Consider the following 22,033-nt stretch of genomic DNA (forward strand, 5'->3'; position numbering starts at 1 on the left):
CATCAATGCAGATTGCTGGTCCAGGGGACAGTTCTGGGTTCCCATAAACAAGACTGCAGTCTGCGCCAGTGTCAACTAGGGCCAAAACCCTCTGCACATTAGAAGGGGACCAATGTATGGATAGTTCCACATGGGGCCTCGGTCCCTGCTCGTCCCCTCTGACCGGGTACCTTGGCCCCACCCCTAATCAAGCTGAAAGGAGTTGTCCTCAAGCGGCTGCATGAAGTCCTGGAGGGACACGGTCGCGCTTGCCCAGACGTCTCCTTTATGCTTCTCCGGAATTGTTGTTCCGGACGCAACTGTTTCCAAAGTTCCAGCAGGAGTGCATTGGGTTTCCGTCTATTTTCTCCTGATCGACCCCTGCTGCCACAAGATCACGCCACATCTGTGCGCGTGTTACTCTCTGAGGTCCGCGACCTCGCCCCTTTACCTTTGGTTTGGGCTTCCAGGTCTCAACTGTGCGAACCTCCTGTCTTAATCTCCTTCGCCTCCGGCTTTCAACATCCCTTAGGGTGGCCATGGCAATTGTAACTTCATGGATCCGTCGCCCTACATAAGGTGTAAGAATAGCAACCAAGGATCTAAAAGCACTCGCAGGTGCAGTATCCAAAACCAGATCTCTCATGCTGGCTGTAAAAAGCTCGTCATCCGGCCCCTGCATGTTAAGGTTAAAAATAGCATGTCTCATACCCATTTCACAGATGATTTGCGTAAGTTCCGTGTATGACTGCCATTGACTCACAGTGTCTGGCACCTCGCCAGCCTGTCCCCATACTGTGCGTACCGCAGCAGTGAGCCACTCCATTAGAGTGTGTTTGCCCTGGTCGTGGGCCAACCTATGGCAGTTCTGTAACCTTTGTCGCAGGGACGGATGCAGTGTCACAAAGGCTAGCTTTTCCATCTCGCCCGGGGAGCAGAGAATGCTGTCTGCCCCCTCATCCCATAAACGTAGTAGCCAAGCCGAGACTGGCTCTCCAGGGCTCTGTCTGTACTGCCTCCCCAGCTCCTGCAACTCAGTGGGAGTGTAAGGGGTGCAGGTTGTGAACTCAGTCACAGCTGGGTTGCCGGCAGCAACACCCCCGGGGCCCAAAGGTTGCTCACGTTTTACTCTTTGCTTCAAGATTGGCCGGGCTTGGGGGTTGGGAGCTACATTGTCTCCACGGGCTTCCTCTGCCTCTGCCTCAGAGTCTCCACTGTGGGGCCCCGCTTCCAACAAGCGGACCCGAGCTTCCAGCGCTTCCAACCGGGACACCTGGTCTGGCACCTGGGCCATTTCATTAAGCGCATTTTCCGTATTGAGACTCAAGGCCATGAGGAACAGCCAGCCCACACGGCCGGCTGTAGCCTTCTCCTCCTCCGGCAACCGCTCAGCCAGAGCCTGCAGGGCCCTCTCCACGCTGGCCGGAGAGCCATCCACATCCTCCCACCCCTCCTTGGGGGTCCAACTCCTGAGAACCGTGGCCACCGGACACCACACACTGTGTGGGGGCCACCTGTCCTCCTGCCCAGAGTCAGACTCCATTCCTACCTGGTCGGAATCTTGCTCACCGTGACAGGTGTCTGAGTGGGTGGAGGCCTCCTTATAAGATGTCCACAACCCTCGGAGCCTAAGGCCGCAGCAGATCATCAAAATTAAGGCAACGCCTTCCATGGCCAAGAAGGTGGTGTGCCAGCTGGAGGCTTGAGTCTCCCAGGTGGACCGCGCCTCCCGTTCCTGGTGTCGCTCCTCACGGGACTCCTAGAAGCTGGGCTCTCACACGCACAAACCGCTCCACCATGCTTTGGTAGGTTTTGGCCTGCACCACACGCTGCTTACGAAACTGAGCTTTTATATGTGTAAACTGCTCCAGTACATTCCGGAGAGTTTCGGGCGACACCATACCCTGCTCGCTGCGCCATTTGTCATGTGGGGTGTCGTGCGGGGCGGCCTGCGGGGTGTCCGGCGGGGTCTCTGGTCCCGCTCCCCACACAAGAACGCAGGATATGGCTAGGCCAAAAAGGAACACCCACAGAGCCATAGGTAGGGAAGTCATACCACTATGGTCTCACTGGGTTTACACGACGTGCGACCTGTTGTCCGCTTTGCTGCCAACCGACCGACACTCCTCCACTCTCCTCCACTCTTCTTCAGTCTCCTCCTCTCTCCTCCTTCCTCCTCCTCTCTCCTCCATAGCCGCAGCAGTTATATTTGTGGCCAATGGCTCAATGGCTACAGCTGACGGCCAACCAGCCACAGCTGACGGCCATCTACTACCCGAGCCAGCACCTTTCCACATGAGGCAGAGAGCCTGGAAACTGCTTTCTGGGGCTCTGTCCCCACAGATGTGTTACTCGACTCTTCTATTAATACAAAAGTAGTCTCCACTTTAAGACAGGGTGGCAAATACATGGCTCACATGCCACCTCTATGTCCTCCCATTGCCATGTCTAAGATGCTAATTGTTAAAATACAATATCTTACTGAGTCTTTTGAGAATTCTTCCCAATATAGCAATCCAGGCGGCCAGTTGATCAGATTTGGCATGAAACTCATTTGTCATGCCCATTTTCACACTACTTAAATCCTTCATTCCCCTGAATAATCACTGTGAGTATGTATGTATTTAGGTTTTCCTCCTACCTCTGAGATCTGTTTGCCTGTTTCCTTCAATAAGATCTGCTACTCTGTATCTTCTCAACTCACCCAAGATCACAGGCAGCTGTGGATGTTTCCTTCAAACTCACAGAGTCCTGCGTTAAGCACCAGAGTCTCTTATTCTCTATCTGAGAACTTTCTCTAGTATTTCAGGTGCTTCCTCAGCTTTCAGCAGGGACAACCCAGAAATGAGGGAGAGTTAACACTCTGGGAGAGAAATAGTCAGTGAGGAGCGATCCTTATGTCCCAGTGGGGAGTCGGAGGACCAGTGTCCGGGCCTCACCATTTCACGGCAGGGAAGTTCTGAGGTGTGTTCCCTTAGTTTCTCAGAACATCCTCAGGGGCTTAGTGATTACCCACTCATTCGTGTCTTTCGCTTCCCTGATTCACCCTCCTCATTCTTCATTTGTGCTTCCAAGGGCCACCCTTGTTCTCATCTCAGGGTCTGCTTGTGGAAGAATCCAAACTAAAATGGCATCCGTTATGTTATGTGAAACATTGATTTATAAACTGCAGTCTCTGAAGTTTCTCCTGATGACTGAAATGTGGGCTCTGACTCTTCCTTCCACAGCAGACCCAGTAACACCACCTTTCTTTCCTCACTAGAAAACCCCATAGGAGAACCTTGGAGAAGAAGAGAGGGAGAAAGAAGAGAAAGAAACAAACAAACTCACTTACACCAAGATTTCCACCACAAAGCAAACAAGTTTATTTTTATCTCTGTTTTGTGATTTTGATTATTGAAAAATACACTCCAAGGGCAATTGTATGATGATATTTGTACTTTCTCTCCCCTAAGTAATGCCAATCAGGGATGCCAGAACCTTAAATGAAGATTCATTATTTCAAGCCTTAGCTAGTTAAGTTAGTCAGAACAGGAAATAAACAAGTCAGTTTTGCCTGTATTTCGGAACTTATTTTATAAATAATGTATATATAACATATAGATGAATAGAGTTAAATTATTTTTTACATTAACAGATTATGCTACTAAGAAGTTCTATTTAAAATGATATCAGGCCAAAGAATTTCCTATATGCTTTCTCCAACATCCCAGTAAAGTGCCAAGAAGACACAGAAAGGAAAATGTCAGGGATTTACAGATTCTAGCAACAATAAGACTGCTTAGGTACTGCTTTATAGAGCAGTAAGAGTTGTTTAAACCTCCACTCCATTGAATAATCAGTCATTCTCTTTTCACAAATACTGTCTTTCAACCGATTTTGAAATCTCCGACCCTAGAGAACAGCGTAGCAGAAAGTAGAAGGGACCAGATGGTGACAAATTGCCTCCTGGGGGTGTGCGGCACGATTACGTTGAGCATTGTGGATGGAGACAGAGCTATAAGAAGCCTTGGGGTTAGTATATAGGGAGCATCTCAAATTTTTTACAACACAAATATTTCTCCCAAAATGAGCCAACAAAATTAGGCAGTTGTGTCGACAGAAGTTCCCCCACAGTCCAGCAAAGCTATATGATGCCATTGCCAATGGAAGTCTGGCAACGAGCTGTGCACACGCGTTCACTATCGTGTGAAATTTAAAATGGGTATTATAGTTAAGCACGTAAAAAGGAATAATCACAATTAGTTTTGAAGATCTGATTGGGCCCATCTGGATAATCCAAGATACTCTCCCCATCTCAAGGTCCTTAACCTTAATCACATCTGCAAAGTCCCTTTTCCCATGTAAAGTGACATATGCACAGGTTTCAAAGATTAGAGCATAGACATCTTTAGGAGGCTCCTGTTCTACCTATGACATCAAACATAGGCTGTTTGTGAAAGATTTGAGGACATACTCTAATGAAGGGCTAAAATTCAAAATCCAAAATCCAAATAGTGGTGTAAAATAAATTGTGATGAGCATTAAAACCAGTTCGCTTTGTTAGGTCTAAGTACTCATATAAATAGATACAGGAAAACGCAATTTAGAAACAACTCATACAAGAACAATTATAATCCCCATAAACTGGGAGTAGTGGATACTAAAGCACGAGAATACTGAGTGAGGTTACGTGGGCCACCTTTCTCCTCTAACCAGGATCAGAAGGGACTTAATGGAAAACGCTAATAGGATGAAAACAATGATTTGCTTTGTTTAAAGCAAATCAAAACAAGCCATACTCCATATAGGAAAAGGCAGCTTACAAAGACTTCAAAACAGAAGCTTAAAGGAGAGAAAAAGCCTAAAACAACCAAGAGAAAAAAAATAATATGTATCTGTTGTGACACAACTGGTGAACACCTTTCTGAAAAGCAGACCTTCATTTTATGGAAAAAGAATTCAAAACACACTAAAAGCATTAAATGGAAGAATGCACCATTTTATAATGATAAAATATAAAGTACATTATTATTCAGTTCTCACTAAAATAATTCCTACTATTATCTTTACTTTTTTACAGATAAGGAATCTGAGCCTTAGAGAGAATAGGGGATTTGCTCACAGTCACTGGATGTGAGTCACAAAGTAAACCGAGAGTCTCACTCAAAGCCCAAGAGTTAATCCTGGTAAATGTGCCCTCCTGTGTATATGAGAGACCACATAACTAGTGACGGGGCGGGGGGACTGGAACCAAAGTCATTTTTACCCCATATTCTGTGTGCATAACCTTTCCCCTATACTATCTCAGAAATTGTTTTTCCATTTACATCTTTACCTCATCCCCTTGAATCAAACATTTCCGCACAGTTTATTTTTGTTCTCTCCTCTAGTTTCCCAACATAACCAGAACCCCTACAAACCCCCATTGATTTTCCCACTTTCGGCCACTGTCAGCGAGTAAATTCTCCTCCCCAGTGCCAGCCCAGCCCATAGGGTAGACCCTGGGGGTTCCCCCCAGAGAAGTGCTTCCCCCTCCTGATAAGGACTTAGATGCTTTTCTCTCTCAATAAAGATTAATTCCTCCCCTTGTGCTCTAGATGCCATCCTCTCTTGTCTCCTCATGAAACAATTCCACCAGTTATCCCCTTTTCTCCTGAATCTTCAGGCTCTGTGTTAAGGAACCTTCTCATCTGAATGTAAGCATACATATCCCAAGAGAAATCGTTCTTTCATGGGGCCTCTACTCGCCGTGGGGAGATGGGCATTAAACTAATTATTCTACAAATGTAATTACATAAATATGACTTCACAGATGTCATTACAAACAGTGATAGTGCCATATAAAGCAAAAATACAGGATGCAATGAAACATTTTAATAGAGAACTGTAAAATGAAAGGTCAGGGACATCTTCTCTGAAGAGCGATATTTCAGCTGACACACGCGGAAGTCAGAGATAACTGTGTGAAGAGTGAGAAAGGGTGGGCAAATGAAGGAGGTCATCCAAAGGCCGTGGTTACAAATGCCTAGTTTGGTCAAGGAGCTTCAATATGTGGAGTGACCCATGAGTTATCCGGAGAACAAGTAATTGGGAGGAAACAAGTTATGTAGGGACTTGTAGGATTTGTGTTTTATCCTAAACGCAAAATGGGCATCCACTGAAAGATTTTAAGCATGATCAAATTCTGTGACATCAGCAAATTTGTTGTTGCTTCTCTGCACGTGAGAAATGGTGGTGGGTGCGGATGACAATGGTGGCTATGGAGATGGAGAGAAGTGAATTTGACACAGATTTTGGAGGCAGAATAGACAGAATTTGGTAATAAGGACATGAGGGAGGGGGGATATTAAGAATGACTTTCAGATTTCTATCTTAAAAACTTGGAGGGGCAAGTGAAATTTAACAAAATAAGGAACACAGAAGAGAAGTTTCGGGAAGACAGATCAAAGGTTCCAGTTATTTTTGTTGAATTTATGGTGCTTGTGAGGCACTCACAACTCAATAAATATTTATTTAATGTTGATGTAAAGTACCAAAGCAGACATCTAATCTGTCTTCAATGACATAAAGATGGTTTTAGATATTTTTCTCAAAAGAAAAAATACTTCATCATTCTACATTCATCATTGTAAAAAATATGTGTTACTCTCAGAATTGGAATTTTCTGTTTACAAGCACTGATATATCCTTCCACATTTTCTTTGCCAACTGCAGCATGTCATAAACATACGGAGTAGTTTCTCTCTTAATTGCCCTTGGTCTTGTTCAGAACATTAGCAACTTTGAAATTGCTAATATTTTCTGCAAACCTCACTTCACTCTGAGTTTTAGCCTCCCTGACACAATTCTTCCCCTTCCAGTCCATTCTTTTATTCCGATTCAAGCTATCCACCTGGCCTGCTTTATTTAAAACTACCTTTATGTCGCTGAGTTTATCAGAAGACAACATGTGCAGGATTAGCCTTTCTAGATAGATACTCATTGGGATTACTTGGAATGGTCAGATTATTCTGTCCATAAGGAACAAAGCCAGGGGGGAAATAGCCATTTGAAAACACTTTATAGTGGTTATAAGAACACTTTTATTTAAATGATGGAGTAAAGATCACTGTTAAAGCATTACAGAGAAAATCTCAGCTAACTGTAGAAAAATACATTCTCCAGGTCAGAGAAGACAGCCAATTTGAAATTTTCTTTGCATATTGACTATTTTGCCTGGCTGAAACATGGTGATTTGAGGTTTGGGTACTGTCTTGCATGCTTGCTGAACGGAAGGCCGGTTCTTGGCCTAGGTCAGTTTCATTAAGAAGAATTGCCCTTTTACTGACTTCAAATAGCTAAAACAAATTATCTAAAGGAACTTCAGAGTTTAGCCTATCTAATGAATTTTAATAAGAAATACATGAATCAGTCAAAAAACAGAAAAAAGTGAATAATATTGAACTAGTTTTAATGGAAATTAGCTCATTACCCTGCTGGCTTACATTTACCAAAGGCTAGATTTTTTTATGGAAAATTTGCCAGGCTGCTGGAAAACAGGAGGATCTTTAAATTAAAATTTAACTGTATTAGTGGTATTTCTCTCCCTCAAATTAGCGCTAACCAGAGATTCTAAAAGCCCTGCGGCATTTTTCCCCTTTGGAAAACTTTTTTAAATGATTCCCTTTATTAGAAGAATTTCTCTTGGTCCCTGAAACATTTTCAGAAATGTAGTAGCAATATGAGTTTCCTTTATTGCTTGCAATCCTTTATATGAAAGGATAACGTAAGACGTTGGAGTCCATGTGAGTGTCCAGGCCAGGATCCTGGCTTCCAGCAAGATGCCACGGGGATCAAGAAAAAAAATTTTCTCTCCTTCTCACTTGCTCTTATTTTCTCTCATACCCATGCGATACGCACAGACTTTTGTTCTCCCTTCTTTATCCTTTTTTTTTTTAAAATTGTGGTAAAATATGCACAACATAAAATTTGCCATATTATCCATATTTAACTGTACAATTCAGTAGTGTTTAGTACGTTCAATTCATATTATTGTGTCTTCCATTTTTTTAAGCAAAACAAAACTCATAGCTTTTAATAACCCAGGGTGTGGACATCTTCAGTGATACAGGTCTTTATTTCAAAGTGATTCCTACTCCTTTTCTGTTGCTTAAAGAAAAAGGAAAATAGTGTTTCCCCTGCATCTCTATCATTTTTAGTAGCTGTAGACTCCCCTACAAAATTCATGAGACTATAATGATAATCTTCAACAGCAGACTTATATGTTGTAGCAAATACGTCAGCTGAAAAAGAAACCACTTCACATTCCGCGAGTGGAAGTTCAATATATCAAGTGGCGTATAGAGGCATATTGAAAGATTTAGTTCTGTTTGGGAAAATTCCTAGAAATCTCAACATATTACCTTGGTTTTATTCCAATTTGAAGATATCACGATGGGACTCTGTGATTAAATTGCTGTCCATTGTATTTTTCTTTCTTTAATTTTTTTTTTTTTAATTGGAGAACACTGTGTTTCTCCAGGGCCCATCAGCTCCAAGTCGTTGCCCTTCAATCTAGTTGTGGAGGGCACAGCTCAGCTCCAAGTCCAGTTGCCATTTTCAACTTTTAGTTGCAGTGGATGCAGTGCACCATCCCACGCAGGAATTGAACAGGCAACCTTGTTGTTGAGAGCTTGCTTTCTAACCAACTGAGCCATCCGGCTGCCCCTCTGGAAGCTCAGCGACAGCTCGTTGTCATCAATCTAGTTGTGGAGGGCATAGCTCACTGGCTTACGTGGGAATCAAACCGGCAACCCTGTTGTTCAGAGCTCGCGGTCTAATCAACTAAGCCATCCAGCTGCCCCTGTCCATTGTATTTTGATCCCTTATTCGAATTGGGGTGGTTCATCATTTTCTTGTCCTGTGGAAGTAAATAATAATAATTTAAAAATAACCTCTTACCAAACAAATCACAAATGTACACTAAAAAGGGGCTCTCCCTTCAAAGCTGCTATAAACATAAGGATATTCTTTCATTTCGGATATCATGTGTCGGAAGAAGTAGGTTCTTAGAAGAGCCGTTCTGTGGAACATTCCTCTGGGGATAAGGCAGTGTTACTGAACAGTCACCAAACAATTTGAAAATGGTCCTTTGTGACCCTGATGTTAGCCACACCGAGTTCTACGTCACATGAGGTGAGACCTTAGTCAAGGCTACTGAGGAACAGGCAGCCACCATAATCCAATGATCTGTAGAGCAAAGGGAACATCCTCAGGTTTCTCTAAAGCAACATTCCTGGCAATCAAGCATTGGAGGGGGAGTAAGAAAAGGAAATATTAAATATTTTCTGGATTTTTTTTACTAAATTGAATGGATATTAGCTGCATTAGATGTGACTTATTCTGTTTTACTTTTTACGTGGTTGCCCAGGGCACTGTCTTTTCATTTTTAAATGGATCTATAAAATGTTACCTCTATAGCGTGATCAGATTTAGCAAATAAAAATACAGAATTCCCAATTAAATTAATTTCATATGGACAACAAATAATTTTTTAGTATAAGTATGTCCTATGCAATATATGTCTCATACAGTATACAGGACATACTTATACTTAAAAAATATGCATTATTGACCTGAAATTCAAATTTAACTTGGCATATTATAGTTTGTCTGGCTACCATATTCCTACAGTTTATTAAAAGTTATATATATGTATATTTTAATTTACATTGGGGAACAGTGTGTTTTTCCAGGACTCATCAACTCCCAGTCAAGTTGTTGTCCTTCAGTCTAGTTGTGGAGGGCACAGCTCAGCTCCAAGTCTAGTTGCTGTTTTCAACCTTTAGTTGCAAGGGGGAATTGAACACGGCAACCTTGTTGAGAGATCACGCTCTAACCAACTAAGCCATCCGGCCACCCCTAAAAATTACATTTAGTTGACATGTAGAATTTACATTTCAATGACTTCAGTATTGTCTTCTCTCCTCTTCCATTTTTGTACCAGAATTCCTTGTCTAAGCCATTTGCACTGTGTTTCTGTTTCTCTGCCCATCTCACTTTTAGGTGCAGAATTAAAAATATACTTTAGTGTTATTTCTGGTTCTAAAGAAGACAAATTTTAGAAACCTAATTCAGTTTTGTGCACTTTATTAAATGCATCTAAATTTTCTTTTAGCTGCATTTTATTTTTCCCTTTTATGTTCCTACTCTTGTTTTAGTTAGCTTTTAACTGTACTGTAAGGTCTTCAACTTTTGTTGTCTTTAAGAGTCAAGATTAATGTAATATGTTTGCATTTGTACACGTATATACACACAAGCACACACCAATAAATGATCAGCATGGAAAACATGGGTCATTACAAAGAAATTTTAATCCCATAAGGAAATTATACCACTTTCTATAGAAGTAGGGGAGTGAAGGCCAGAAATTAACAAAAACATAAAGGAACTGTTACTACTATTTTTATATGGAAAAAACTCTTAATTTTTATGAACTTGGTTTTATAAAGAGGACTGTCAGCTCTGAAAAGCTTAAGAAAAAGATATCTATATCCTTATTCCTGTTTCCTATGAAGATGGGTGGTAAAAAGCCCAAAAGTAATCCTCTCAACAAACCAGGCCGATTTGCTGCTGTGATTTCTCTCTGACTGGAATGATTTCGGGAAGAAAAAAAAAAGGCAGAAATAAAGATTTAAAAGTTTTTTACTATGTTTGGTTTTTTTTTTTTAATTAAACTTTATTGGGGTGACAATGGTTAGTAAAATTACATAGGTTTCTTGGAGGAGCCATCCCTACAAAAATGTTTACACATTTATAATATAAAACAGTTTGACCCACACTATTTCAGTATTTCTGTAGCTCTTCCAACGAAGTTGAGCAGAAAATTGGAGTTAAATCATGTGGAAAACTTAACCTTCTGGTTTAATCGGGCCAAATTGAGTATATCCAAAATACATGTTTTCTATTCGTCTAATTTAAATGTTTATAACATGATTGATAATTTGCTAAAGAAAACAAAGGGTCACATTAAGTTATTTATATTCAAAGAAGTCTATTCTGATACTATTTCTTGCTACCTAAAATTACTTGCTCTGCAGCAAGCAGCTTCTTTTTGACAGTGATTCAGAAAGAGGAAAGACTGCTCCGGAGACTGAAGCCTCTGCAGCACAACTCAGCATTAGAAATACTCCAGAAACTCCCATCATGGGAGCAGTGAAGAAGTCCTGGGTCGTGCCAATGGTCTGAGGTTAGACTGAATGTAACAGCCTTTAAAGAATGGGAAGCCAGAGTGCCTGTGATGAGAAGTGGTCAAATTGAACATCCCTTAGTCCTTGTTTGACCTTGACCAGTGTTCTGGCACCATAAGTATTGAAAGATCAGATGATTTGCTCATGTTCCATGAGAGGAATAATCATCTTTTAAGATAATGTCCCATGTGGAGATGAGAGCTTCATAATAGAGGAACCATTTTCAATACTTCCGTATCAGAGACTAAGAAACTCCCAGCACCTAACAAATGTAAAACAGCAAATACTCCGAATCTGTTCAGGCACTCCAGGAGGTGACAACACAAAGAAAGTTGAGGAGATATTTGAATGTTTTGGTATTGTATGTGTATATTTGTATATTTGTGTGTATATTTGAATGTTTTGGCAATGTATAAATTGCACCTTTTTTCTAAATGTTGCTGGCAATTCCATAAAATAGCAAATAATTTTTCAATCATTTTTTTCAGTTACAATTGACATTCAATATTATTTTATATTAATTTCAGTTGTACAGCAAAGTGGTTAGACATTTATATAATTTATACAGAGATCCCTCCGATTAACCTAGTGTCCACCTGGCACTATACATAGTTGTTGCAACATTATTGACTATATTCCCTGTGCTTTACTTTACATCCCTGTGACTGTTTTGTAACTTCCAATTTGTACTTCTTAACCCCTTCACCTTTTTCGTCCAACCCTCCAACCCCCACCCTCTGGCAACAATCAGTTTGTGTCTATTAGTCTATTTCTGTTTTGTTTTGGTCTGTTTGTTTTGTTTTTTAAATTCCACATATAAATGAGATCATACAGTATTTGTCTTCTCAGTCTGACTTATTTCACTTAGCATAGTATCCTCTAGGTCCATCCATATTGTTGCAGATAGTAAGATTTCATTCTTTTTTATGGCTGAGCAATACTCCTTTGTCTATACATACCATGTTTTCTTTATCCAGCCATCTATTGATGGTCACTTAGTTTGCCTCCATATCTATTCTATCGTAAATAGCGCTGCAGTGAAAATAGGGCTGCATATATCTTTTCAAATTAGTGTTTGGATTTCTTCAGATAAATACCCAGAAGTGGAATTGCTGGGTCATAAGGTAGTTCTAGTTTTAATTTTTTGAGGAACCTCCATATTGTTTTCCATAACGGCTGCACCAATTTGCAATCCCACCAACAGTGCATGAGGTTCCCTTTTCTCCACATCCTCGCCAACACTTGTTTTTTTATTTATTGATGATAGCCATTCTGACAGGTCTGAGGTGATATCTCATTGTGGTTTTAATTTGCACTTCTCTGATGATTAGTGACATTGAGCATCTTTTCATATGTCTATTGGCCATCGGTATGTAGTCTTTGGAGGAATGTCTATTCAGGTTCTCTGTCCATTTTTTAATTGGATTGTTTGTTTTTTCAGTGTTGAGTTGTATGATTGTTTTAATAAATTTTGGATATTAACCCCTTATCAGATGTATCATTGGCAAAAATGTTCTCCCATTCAATCGGCTTTCATTACATTTTGTTGATTGTTTCTTTTTCTGTGCAAAAACATTTTAGTTTGATGTAGTCCCATAGTTTATTTTTACTTTTGTTTCCCTAGCCCAAGGAGATAAAAGCAGAAAACAGATTACTAAGTACAATGTCAGAGAGTTTGCTGCCTATGTTTTCTTCTAGGAGTTTTCCAGTTTCAGGTCTTACATTTAAGTCTTTAATTCATTTTGAGTTTATTCTTATATATGGTGTAAGAAGGTGGTCCAGTTTCATTTTTTTTTCCACAAGTATCTGTCCAGTTTTCCCAAGACCATTTATTAAATAGACTGTTTTTACCCCACTATATATTCTTGCTTCCTTTGTCCTAGATTAAATGACCATATAGGCATGGGTTTATTTCTGGGCTCTCTATTCAAATAGCAAATAAATTTTATCCTCACAGAAAAGAATGGTTAATTGGCCAACAGGTTACAATTTATTTCACTTCATAATTAATGGTCAAATTGTTTTCATTGCCATTCTATAAAATGAGTCAGAGAGATTAATGTATTTATTTATCTACAATTTTTACTGAGCTATTTCCAAAAAGGATGTGATTAAATCCTTATAAGTAAATTAATCAAACCATACATTGAACAGAATTCTTTTTTCATTAGTTGGAAAGAGATAAGAAGGTACAGAGTATGTTAGAAAGTGAGCTAATTCTACTCTCTTCTTAGGTAAGGTGGTTATTACACTTGAGTTTTAAATTTAACTTGGGTTCCGGGGAAAGCTGGGAAACATGATGCATTATATACTTTCACTCTTTTCTTAAAATGAAGCATCATTTCTTCACAATGGTGCATTGCAGTACAATTCATATTTATGCCATGACTGAGTTGGATTGCTTAAGCATCTAGATAATTGTGTGTCCAGATTTCTGTAAATATCTCCTATAAATTGGTTGTTTTCAAATATTCTCATTTTGTCCAATTCCCAGTTTAAAGATGATAAACATAGTATGGGACATATTGTCAATTTCATTTTTTACTGGGCATTTTATCAGATATCGCCTAACATTGCAATGAGGGAAATTGTTGAATGAAGTTGTATGATATGAAAAGAGTAATTTTGATTTGTATCCTAGGTTTTGTTGTGGCTTGCTAGGACCAATATATGGCAGCCCCCTTCACCACCACTCCCATTATTTTTAAGTTGGTTTTTACTACCATTTTTTAAAACTGATATCATATGATAAAATAATGATAAAGGGGAAAAAGTAAAGGGAATCAATCTATCCTTTACTTTTAATTATCTTAATAATCATTTGGATCACAGAGGTAGTCCAATCATCTTACTATTTGTGATAATAGAAAGGGCTCTATAAGTTTTTAAAAAATAGTTTTGGTGATACATGGGTCATTCAATTTACAAACATTTTGAGGTACTTCTTCATGCAGAACATTGTACTCACACTAGTGTGTTAGGATAAAACAGATATCTGCTCTACAGAAGATCTCAGTGGGAGGACAATCCCATAAAAGTTAGAATAGAATCTGATTCGCAATATAGATATTTACATTAAATGTGAGACTAGTGAAGGCTTGTTGAATGATTTTAACTACATAAAGAAGGTATGTAAAGCAGAATTACTTCTTATAAAATTCTTATATAAATACCAAGCAAATGTATTTACCTTTAAAAATCTAAATTTCTATCTATATTCTTCTCTCTCTCTCTCTCTCTCTCTCTCTCTCTCTCTCTCTCTCTCTCTCTCTCTCCTCTTTTATTCTCCAGCTAAAGCTGTGTCACAGAAATCCCTAAGGATGACTCAATTTTAGATCTTGAAAAGTGGCTGACAGTTTGCCATACACATACTCACCTACTCTGTGCCTCAGAATCCTCAACTTCCAAATAAGAAATTGTTCTTAAAATCACTAATATAATTCCAATGAAATTATTTAGGCTCCTTGAAGAAAACTATCCAGCCAGGCAGAAATTTCTGTGGTTATTATTGTTTGCTGTTAACGAATTTAAGTGACTCACAATTATTTTAATATCATGCCAACCATAAGTGGTAGTGGGGTGTATTTTCAAAGTTCAAATATTGTTTTCTTTATTACAGGTTTCTTTTCTCCATGGAAAACTCCAAAACCTGTAAGTTGGAATTATTATGCTTCTTTATTTCTAGTTATTATTGCAATCCCATTCAAGCAAGAGTTGAATTGGATGACCTCAAAATCTCTTCCACCTCTGAGATTCTGTGATATCAAAACAACAAATCCTCTGTGTCCCTTTTCTTGTATTTGTCCCACAAATACAAAAATAATTCATTTTACTTTCCTATGAAAGCAATGCTGCCTGTTTTTCTAATAGACTTACAAAATGAGCATTAATACTATTCAGTATGATGTACTAAAAATACTTTAGAAACCTTTCATTTTTCCCTGTCAGAAATACTATAGTTGTTATAACATAAAATTTTTAGAAACAATGAAAATTATAAGCCCAGAGGTTTTGACCTGCAAAGTAAATCTGGCCCACAAGATATTTAGCTCTGTATATATTTGTATATTTTTTTGGCATTTTAATACATACAAAGCTAAATATATATGTGTGTGTGAAAATATATGTGCTTGTATATATACAAATATAGGTATACACATATGCGTACATTTTGTTTTCCCCCATAAAACCTGACCTTCACTCAAGGTGATGCTTCTGAATCTTCTTCAGATATTGGTGATCTCTGCCATCACCTAACCTCTCTGGGCCTAGTTCCTTTATGAATCATCCTGTAATTTGTATGCCAATACAGGAGGTGAAGCATTTGAATAACCTTTTTGTGAGTCGAGGTTAGCCAAGTTGGCTTTGCAATTAGAAATGATCTTTACTCGCCATTCGATTGAAACTAGTAGTTGCACAAGTCCCAAGAGCTGAGAATGGTTTTCCAGGATCCCATGTTATGTTGGGTTAGAATACACTCCCCCGACTAGAATGTGTAAAACCCATGACTAAAAAAGAGCTGTGGCAAAGTGATTCAAGTCCAGAAAACTCGGGGAATCACATTTTCCACCTGCTTCTTTTCTTTCCTCTGACAGTAAGCAGTTCAGATTCAAGTGTCCCTAGTATGGCCAAAGAGTAGGGAATTTGGGGGGTAATTTTATGTTTTTCTAATTTCTTTTACTGAGGGAATCTCTAATTGCTTGATTTTCTCATTTTGGAAATGGAGATAATATATGTTTGCATACTTTCCAAGTGCAATAACAGGCTTAATTAAGTAATATGCCTTGAAAATGGTGAAGATGTGAAAATAAAGTATTATTGAGCCCTGCAATATATCTGAGCTCCAGGTTTCTCTCAAAGAAAGATGAGGAAACCAGGAGCTAGAGACAATGAACTGAGGGTGTCAGGGCCGTAGAACATTCTCACGAAGCATGTCCCCATTTAGGAGTTGGCACATCCGGTCCACAGAGAATACCAGATGGGAAAACCGGACCTGTTTGGGCTTAGCAAACCATTTAGTCATGATGTTACTTTGAAGAGAAGTATTTAAAAATGTTTAAAATGAAATTTGTTTTGTCTTGGCCAAAATCTAATTCCTTCCTTTCATCAACAAAGTTAAATCTGTGTTCTGTAGTTATATACACCTTTATCTAATTTAACAAGAAAACTTGCAACCTCATCATGGCGTTCCAATTATGCAATTTAGAGATTTCCTTATATGTACCACATTTACACACAAATTATGCCATTTGGCATAATTACAGCATTTGCTGTCATTAAAGTAATTATATCCGTAGTCAATAATTCCAAAAAAGGTTTTATAGAACTCAATTTACAATTAATCCTGAACCCATACACCCCTCTAAAACCGGAAAAAAGCTAAAGTTTGGACTTCCAGATCCTAGGCTGATTGAAGATAGATGACTGTCGATGGAATGTCCTCCATGTGGCTATGAGAGACTCCTTAAACTAAGGCCTGTAATAAGAGACAGCATGGTGTGTGGTTTAGGGTGCAGACTCTGAAGCATACTGTGGGGGTTCACAGTTTGCTTCCAGCTCTGTGACCTTCAACGAGCTGCTGAAGCTTGCAGTATCTCAAGTTCTATATCTGTGAAATGGGGACAATAATAATACCCCCTCATATGATTATTGTGAGAAGTCTGTGAGTTAATCCAAATAAGCGGCTTAAAACAGTGCCTCTACATGATGAGCTCAAAAATATAAAGTGTCATCCTGGAAAGTACACCCTCCACGTATAAACCCTTAAAAACTGAATCACTCTATGAAATGAACATAGTTTGCTAAACTAGTCATTTAAACAAGTTTATAAACATATGCCCACAGGATATGGATTTATAAACTCTCTCCTCTGAGGAGGATTGATGACATCCCCAGTCAGGATAAGGAGATGTTATCCTGAGTGAGCGCTCTCCTCCTTCTGGCCCTGTCGCTTTCTGACCCTCACCTGTCCTACTGATCCACATCCTAAGCTAATCCACGTCAAGATAGTCACTTCCCATTCAACAAGTAATACACTAATGTACTGAGTTCTCATTGTCTCCATCTGGAAGGGATCCAAATTCATTTTTCAAGTACAGAATCAAGTCAAAAGCCTCCAGCCCTGCCCTAAAATAGTGAGTTGTGTGTATAGACTACCCTCCTCCCCCACCCGCACCCCCGCCCATAGGAAGGAAACAGTTTCTAGATCGAGTATTTCATGAGACTGGGGGAGGGCCTGCCTTATTCACAAGCACTCTGCTCGCAGTCTGCACCCTAGAATCAGAAGATGGGGTTTAAAAAAATTAACCATACCATAATTTGGTTTTCCAGTTTTCCTGTTTGATGCCTGTCGTGGACTGTATGTCCACTCTGTCCCCTGAGATGTAGGTGACTGTCCTTTCATACAGTCAGACGTTCATTCATCAAGGTCAGCAGAGATACCAGGCTTCTCCCAGACCTAGAAAATGACTTCATTTCCATTTTTCCTTACTCTAGTGAGATGTTTATAAATATCGGCCTAGATATGGAAACCACTGGGGACTGGACAAGGCCCCAGTGCCTGGCAGGTAGCATGGCAGGTAGCCTGGCAGGTAGCATAACTCTAGATGGTTCACAGTCAGGAAGACACTCAGTGAAGCAAGTGAGGCCTGGGCAAGCGGACAGGATTGGAATGTAGGTGGCTCAGTGAGCACTGGGAGTCCCAGCTGGAAAGCAAGCAAAAGTCCAGAGGCCAGGTTGCCTAAGAGAGAAAGGAGACGTCAACAGAGGGCACCCTTCAAAAGGTGCTGTCAGATCAGCACCTCAGCCCCAGTGAGCAGGGGCGACCTCTGACCCCAGGGCAGCAGCTTGTTCCGTGATCTTCTGGGTGGGAGCCGGGAGATGGGAGTGTAGGACTTTGAGTATGCTGTTTCAGTTATTTCAATGGCACAGTGATTTTCTGCTCTACAATCTTAAGAAACCCTGACAGAGTGACTCAAGGGTTGATGAATGTCACAGTAAGATGCTTTACTAAGCATGAACTGGACTCTTCACTAATTCCCCCATCTCTGTGCTAGCAAAATTGTAGAATTTGTCTATCTGCCACAGAAACTTTCTCAAACAGCACCCAAAGCATTATTTGTTCTAGTTTTAAGAATTTTTTTTAGAAATGCTGATCTTTCACCTGAAGCATGTTTGCTCCAGTGATTGTACACAAACAATACATATACCAGCAAGACCTACGTGGGTATTGGATAACCCTCAGTGGAAGATGGGAGAAAGAGCTAGACATTTGCTGAAGCCCTATGATGACAAGTGGGACACACAGCTACTCAGACCGCATTACTAATTTATGTAACTTTCACAATTTGATATCTTATATTTGGATACAGAAGGGGGAAAGTCACAGCCAGAATGCATCCACATGGTACCTAACGTCAACGTGAAAAATAAAAAAGAATATGCCTTTACCCACAAATGTGGGTCTTCCCATCAGAGCCATGACAGCCAGAAGGATGACCAAAGGAACCCAGAATGGCTTCCCAGATGAATTTTGCTGTCAAATGAATTATGAAGTGCATATCTAAAGATTTTTAGTAAATGAGAACAAAAGGCCCACTGAGCAGAAAATTAGCTAAAACTCTAAAGCAAATTTCCCAGTTGTTCCCCTCAATGTATCATTATGTAAAACAGCATTCTGTTATATCTGATTCTGACCCAGGGTCTGCGGCTGACAGCTGCTGGACATCTTTGCACTCCTAGAGATTATGTTCAATATTAGAGAATAGAACTCAACTAGGGGTTTTCCATCCTTGATAGCTTTAGAATCTTTGTTCAGATAAAATCTTGGTGGTAGTACATATGCGTATAGAAAACAAATGAAAATTAAGCTACTTAATCTCTTCACACTGCTAAAACAAAATTTCGTAGACTGGATGGCTTATCTATGACAGAAATTTCTCACAGTTCTGGAGGCTGGGAAGTCGAAAATCAAGGCACCAGCAGATCCAGTGCTGCTGGGGCCCTCTTCTTTGATGGCCGTCTTTTCTCTGTAACCTCACCTGGCAAAGGAACTAGGGTCTCTGAGGTCTCCCTTATAAGGACATTAATTCCATTCATGAGGGTCTCCACTCTCATGACCCAATCACCTCCAAAGGCCCCACCTCCTAGTACCATCACCTTGGGTATTAGAATGTCAACATATGGATTTTGGAGTGACGCACACATTTAGACCATAGCACCAATCTTATTGAGACAAGGTTCAATGACCCCTTTGTCTCCTAATTTGCTGGCTCACCAACCCCTGCCACAGTCCCAGGGAGGTGAGCAGGTCATGGGGAACTTTATTTTACATAGTGACTTGTACAGTACATGGTACCTCGTGTCCCCTTCAGTTTTATAAGATTTATCATTGATAGGTGATTGCTGGCATTGAAACCCTGACCAAAATATAACCAGTATGAAAACAAAAACAGGACAGTGCAGTCGGGTACAGAAAGTTATAGTTCGGCCAAGTTCAGCAGTGTATATCAAAACTGGTTTTAGAACAAAAGCGGTTTCATATTTTATTGATTCATTTACTCACTTCACATTTTCTGAGTACGTACTATGCGTTGGTAATACAACAATGAGAAGAACTGCAGCCTCTGTCTCCAGCATGATCTGTTGGAGGAGACAGGGATAGTCTAGTCATACAGTTGGGTGTGATAAGTGGTGAGAGGGCTGGGTAGAGGGGGCCATGGGAGCACCCAAGAGGGGCGTGTGAACGAATCAGAAATGGTCAGCGAAGGGCTTCTAGAACAGGAGACAGCTCATCTGAATCTAGCAGTTAGGTAAAATGAGGAAGGGAGGTGGAAGAGCAGAAAACAGGTAAACTTTGCAGGTAGAAGGAAAAATTAAGAAAGGGTGCAAAGGTTCAGAGGCACAAGAGACCCTGATAGGTCCGAGGGAATGGGAGAAGAGACCATCAGCAGATATGAGAAAGGCGAAGAAAGGTGAGCAGAACCTGGGTCATGAGGAGCCATATACGTCCCACTAGAAAGTTTGGCCTTTCTCCTGAGGACCATGCCTGAGGACCCAATGCAGAATTTTAGGCAAGAGAGTAACTTAACCTAATCTTACACAAAGCAGGTTTATTCAAAGCAAAAAAGTAGGTGAGTTTGAATAGGAATCAGTTGATCATTGAATGAAGGTGAAGTTGGTAGTGCCAATAGGTGATCTCAGTGAACCTGGCTTTCTCCTTGATAAAAGGATGTTAGTCCCTGCTTTGTGTACCTCGCAGGACTATGGTAAGGATTAAAGAAGATGCCATATGTGAGAGGGCATGGTAAATTGGCAAGTGTCCTATAGATATTTAATAAATTATGGTGGTAGCAACAGCAGTAGCAGTAGCAGCAGCAGCAGTATTTGGGGGAAGAAAACACCAGATCAGCAATAAATGAGGCTTCACAGAAGACTTTAAACAATTCATAAATCCCACATGGTTGTATTATTACTTGTAAACTGTAAGGAAAGTGATTGAATGTTCAAGTATAGGAGATGGTTGGCATATAGGAGTCAAATGAAGACGTGCAGGCTACTTTGTCTTCTTCTGTTTCAGTTAAAATGATGTAATGTATTGGGACCCTATTAGAAAAGGAATTATACCAAATATTTCTAAGCACTTGCACATAAATCATCTTGAGATACATATTATCTTTATTTTATAGGAAAAAAAACAGACTCAGAGATTAGGTGATTTGCTGAAAATTACGAGCCTTCAGGTGCCAAGTTTATATAAGTTTGCATTCAAAATTCAGGCACCACTTGTATTTATAACAGTCTATAATACTTTATTATGTAGACATAGGATCTTTTCTCTCAAGGCAGTTATACCAAAGTTTTAAAACATTTCGTGGAAGAAAAGTTTGCAGGGCAAGAAAGTCTCGCTTAGAGGTGAAGGGTATGGTGTGTGACAAAGGAAATAGCAAGAAAGAATTTGTCAGTCATTTTCTCTGTTCTTTGACTTTCCAGATAATGGACCGATGGGAGAATCAAGGCAGTCCTCAGACGAGTTTATCTGCTCCTGCCATACCACAGAACCTGCCCTTCCCACCTGCCCTGCACAGGAGTTCCTTTCCTGATTCAACAGAGGCCTTTGACCCAAGGAAGCCTGACCCATATGAGCTCTATGAGAAATCGAGAGCCATTTATGAAAGTAGGCGTAAGTGAAAGCCACATAAAACAAGAGTACATTAATAATAGCTAAAGCCTTGCCAAGAGTTATGTAGAGGCTAAAATGATCTGGTGTGATTTTAATGTTCTGAGATTCAAAAGTATCTCAAAAGTAAAGCCAGTGATCTAAACTTCTCTTTAAAAAGGCAAAAAAAAAAAAAAAAAAAAAAAAAAACCCTGACTCTTTAAAAAGTTTATAGCTTTTGATTTTAAATTTTATTTCCGACTTTTTCCCCCCTAAGCCCCTGAGGAAATCAGGAATGTATTTGGGAGTGGGGAGGTGGCGATGGAGGTTGCTAGTTTTCTTTGTCACCAAATAATAATAAGAAATGCTTGAGATTTTTATGTTTAATCTGATCTTGAGTCGAAGCTTAGATTTTTCTTAGAGCCTTGAATAAAGGCACAGAACTTAGGGCCGTGAGTGAATGTTAGCCAAGTCCTTCCAAATCACAATCATAAAAGCAACGGTTCCGAAAGCAGCACAGAGCCAGCTGCCAATCATTTGTACCCAAAACTTCTGCTTCTCATTTAATGCAATGGGGCCCATTTGAAAGTTCAGTCATAAAATAAAATATCATGTATGCACTTGTCATCCTATTTGAAGGTCCTCAAAAATTATTTCATTGTACTTTATGAATATTAGAAAGCAGAAG

The 22,033-nt window shown here is 39.9% G+C and overlaps 1 protein-coding gene across 4 annotated transcripts in view; it reads left to right on the plus strand.

The window, feature by feature from the left end:
* Positions 1–22,033, plus strand: part of MAGI2 (membrane associated guanylate kinase, WW and PDZ domain containing 2) — a 1,312,199-nt gene that overhangs the window by 1,131,868 nt on the left and 158,298 nt on the right. For all 4 annotated transcript variants that reach the window (XM_033088532.1, XM_033088533.1, XM_033088534.1 and 1 more), the window contains 2 exons: positions 14,809–14,840; positions 21,180–21,369. In XM_033088532.1, the coding sequence (XP_032944423.1) occupies positions 14,809–14,840; positions 21,180–21,369 (222 nt within the window). The remainder of the gene's footprint in view (positions 1–14,808; positions 14,841–21,179; positions 21,370–22,033) is intronic.

Source organism: Rhinolophus ferrumequinum, chromosome 20 (assembly GCF_004115265.2).
Source record: "Rhinolophus ferrumequinum isolate MPI-CBG mRhiFer1 chromosome 20, mRhiFer1_v1.p, whole genome shotgun sequence".
Classification (NCBI taxonomy): domain Eukaryota; kingdom Metazoa; phylum Chordata; class Mammalia; order Chiroptera; family Rhinolophidae; genus Rhinolophus; species Rhinolophus ferrumequinum.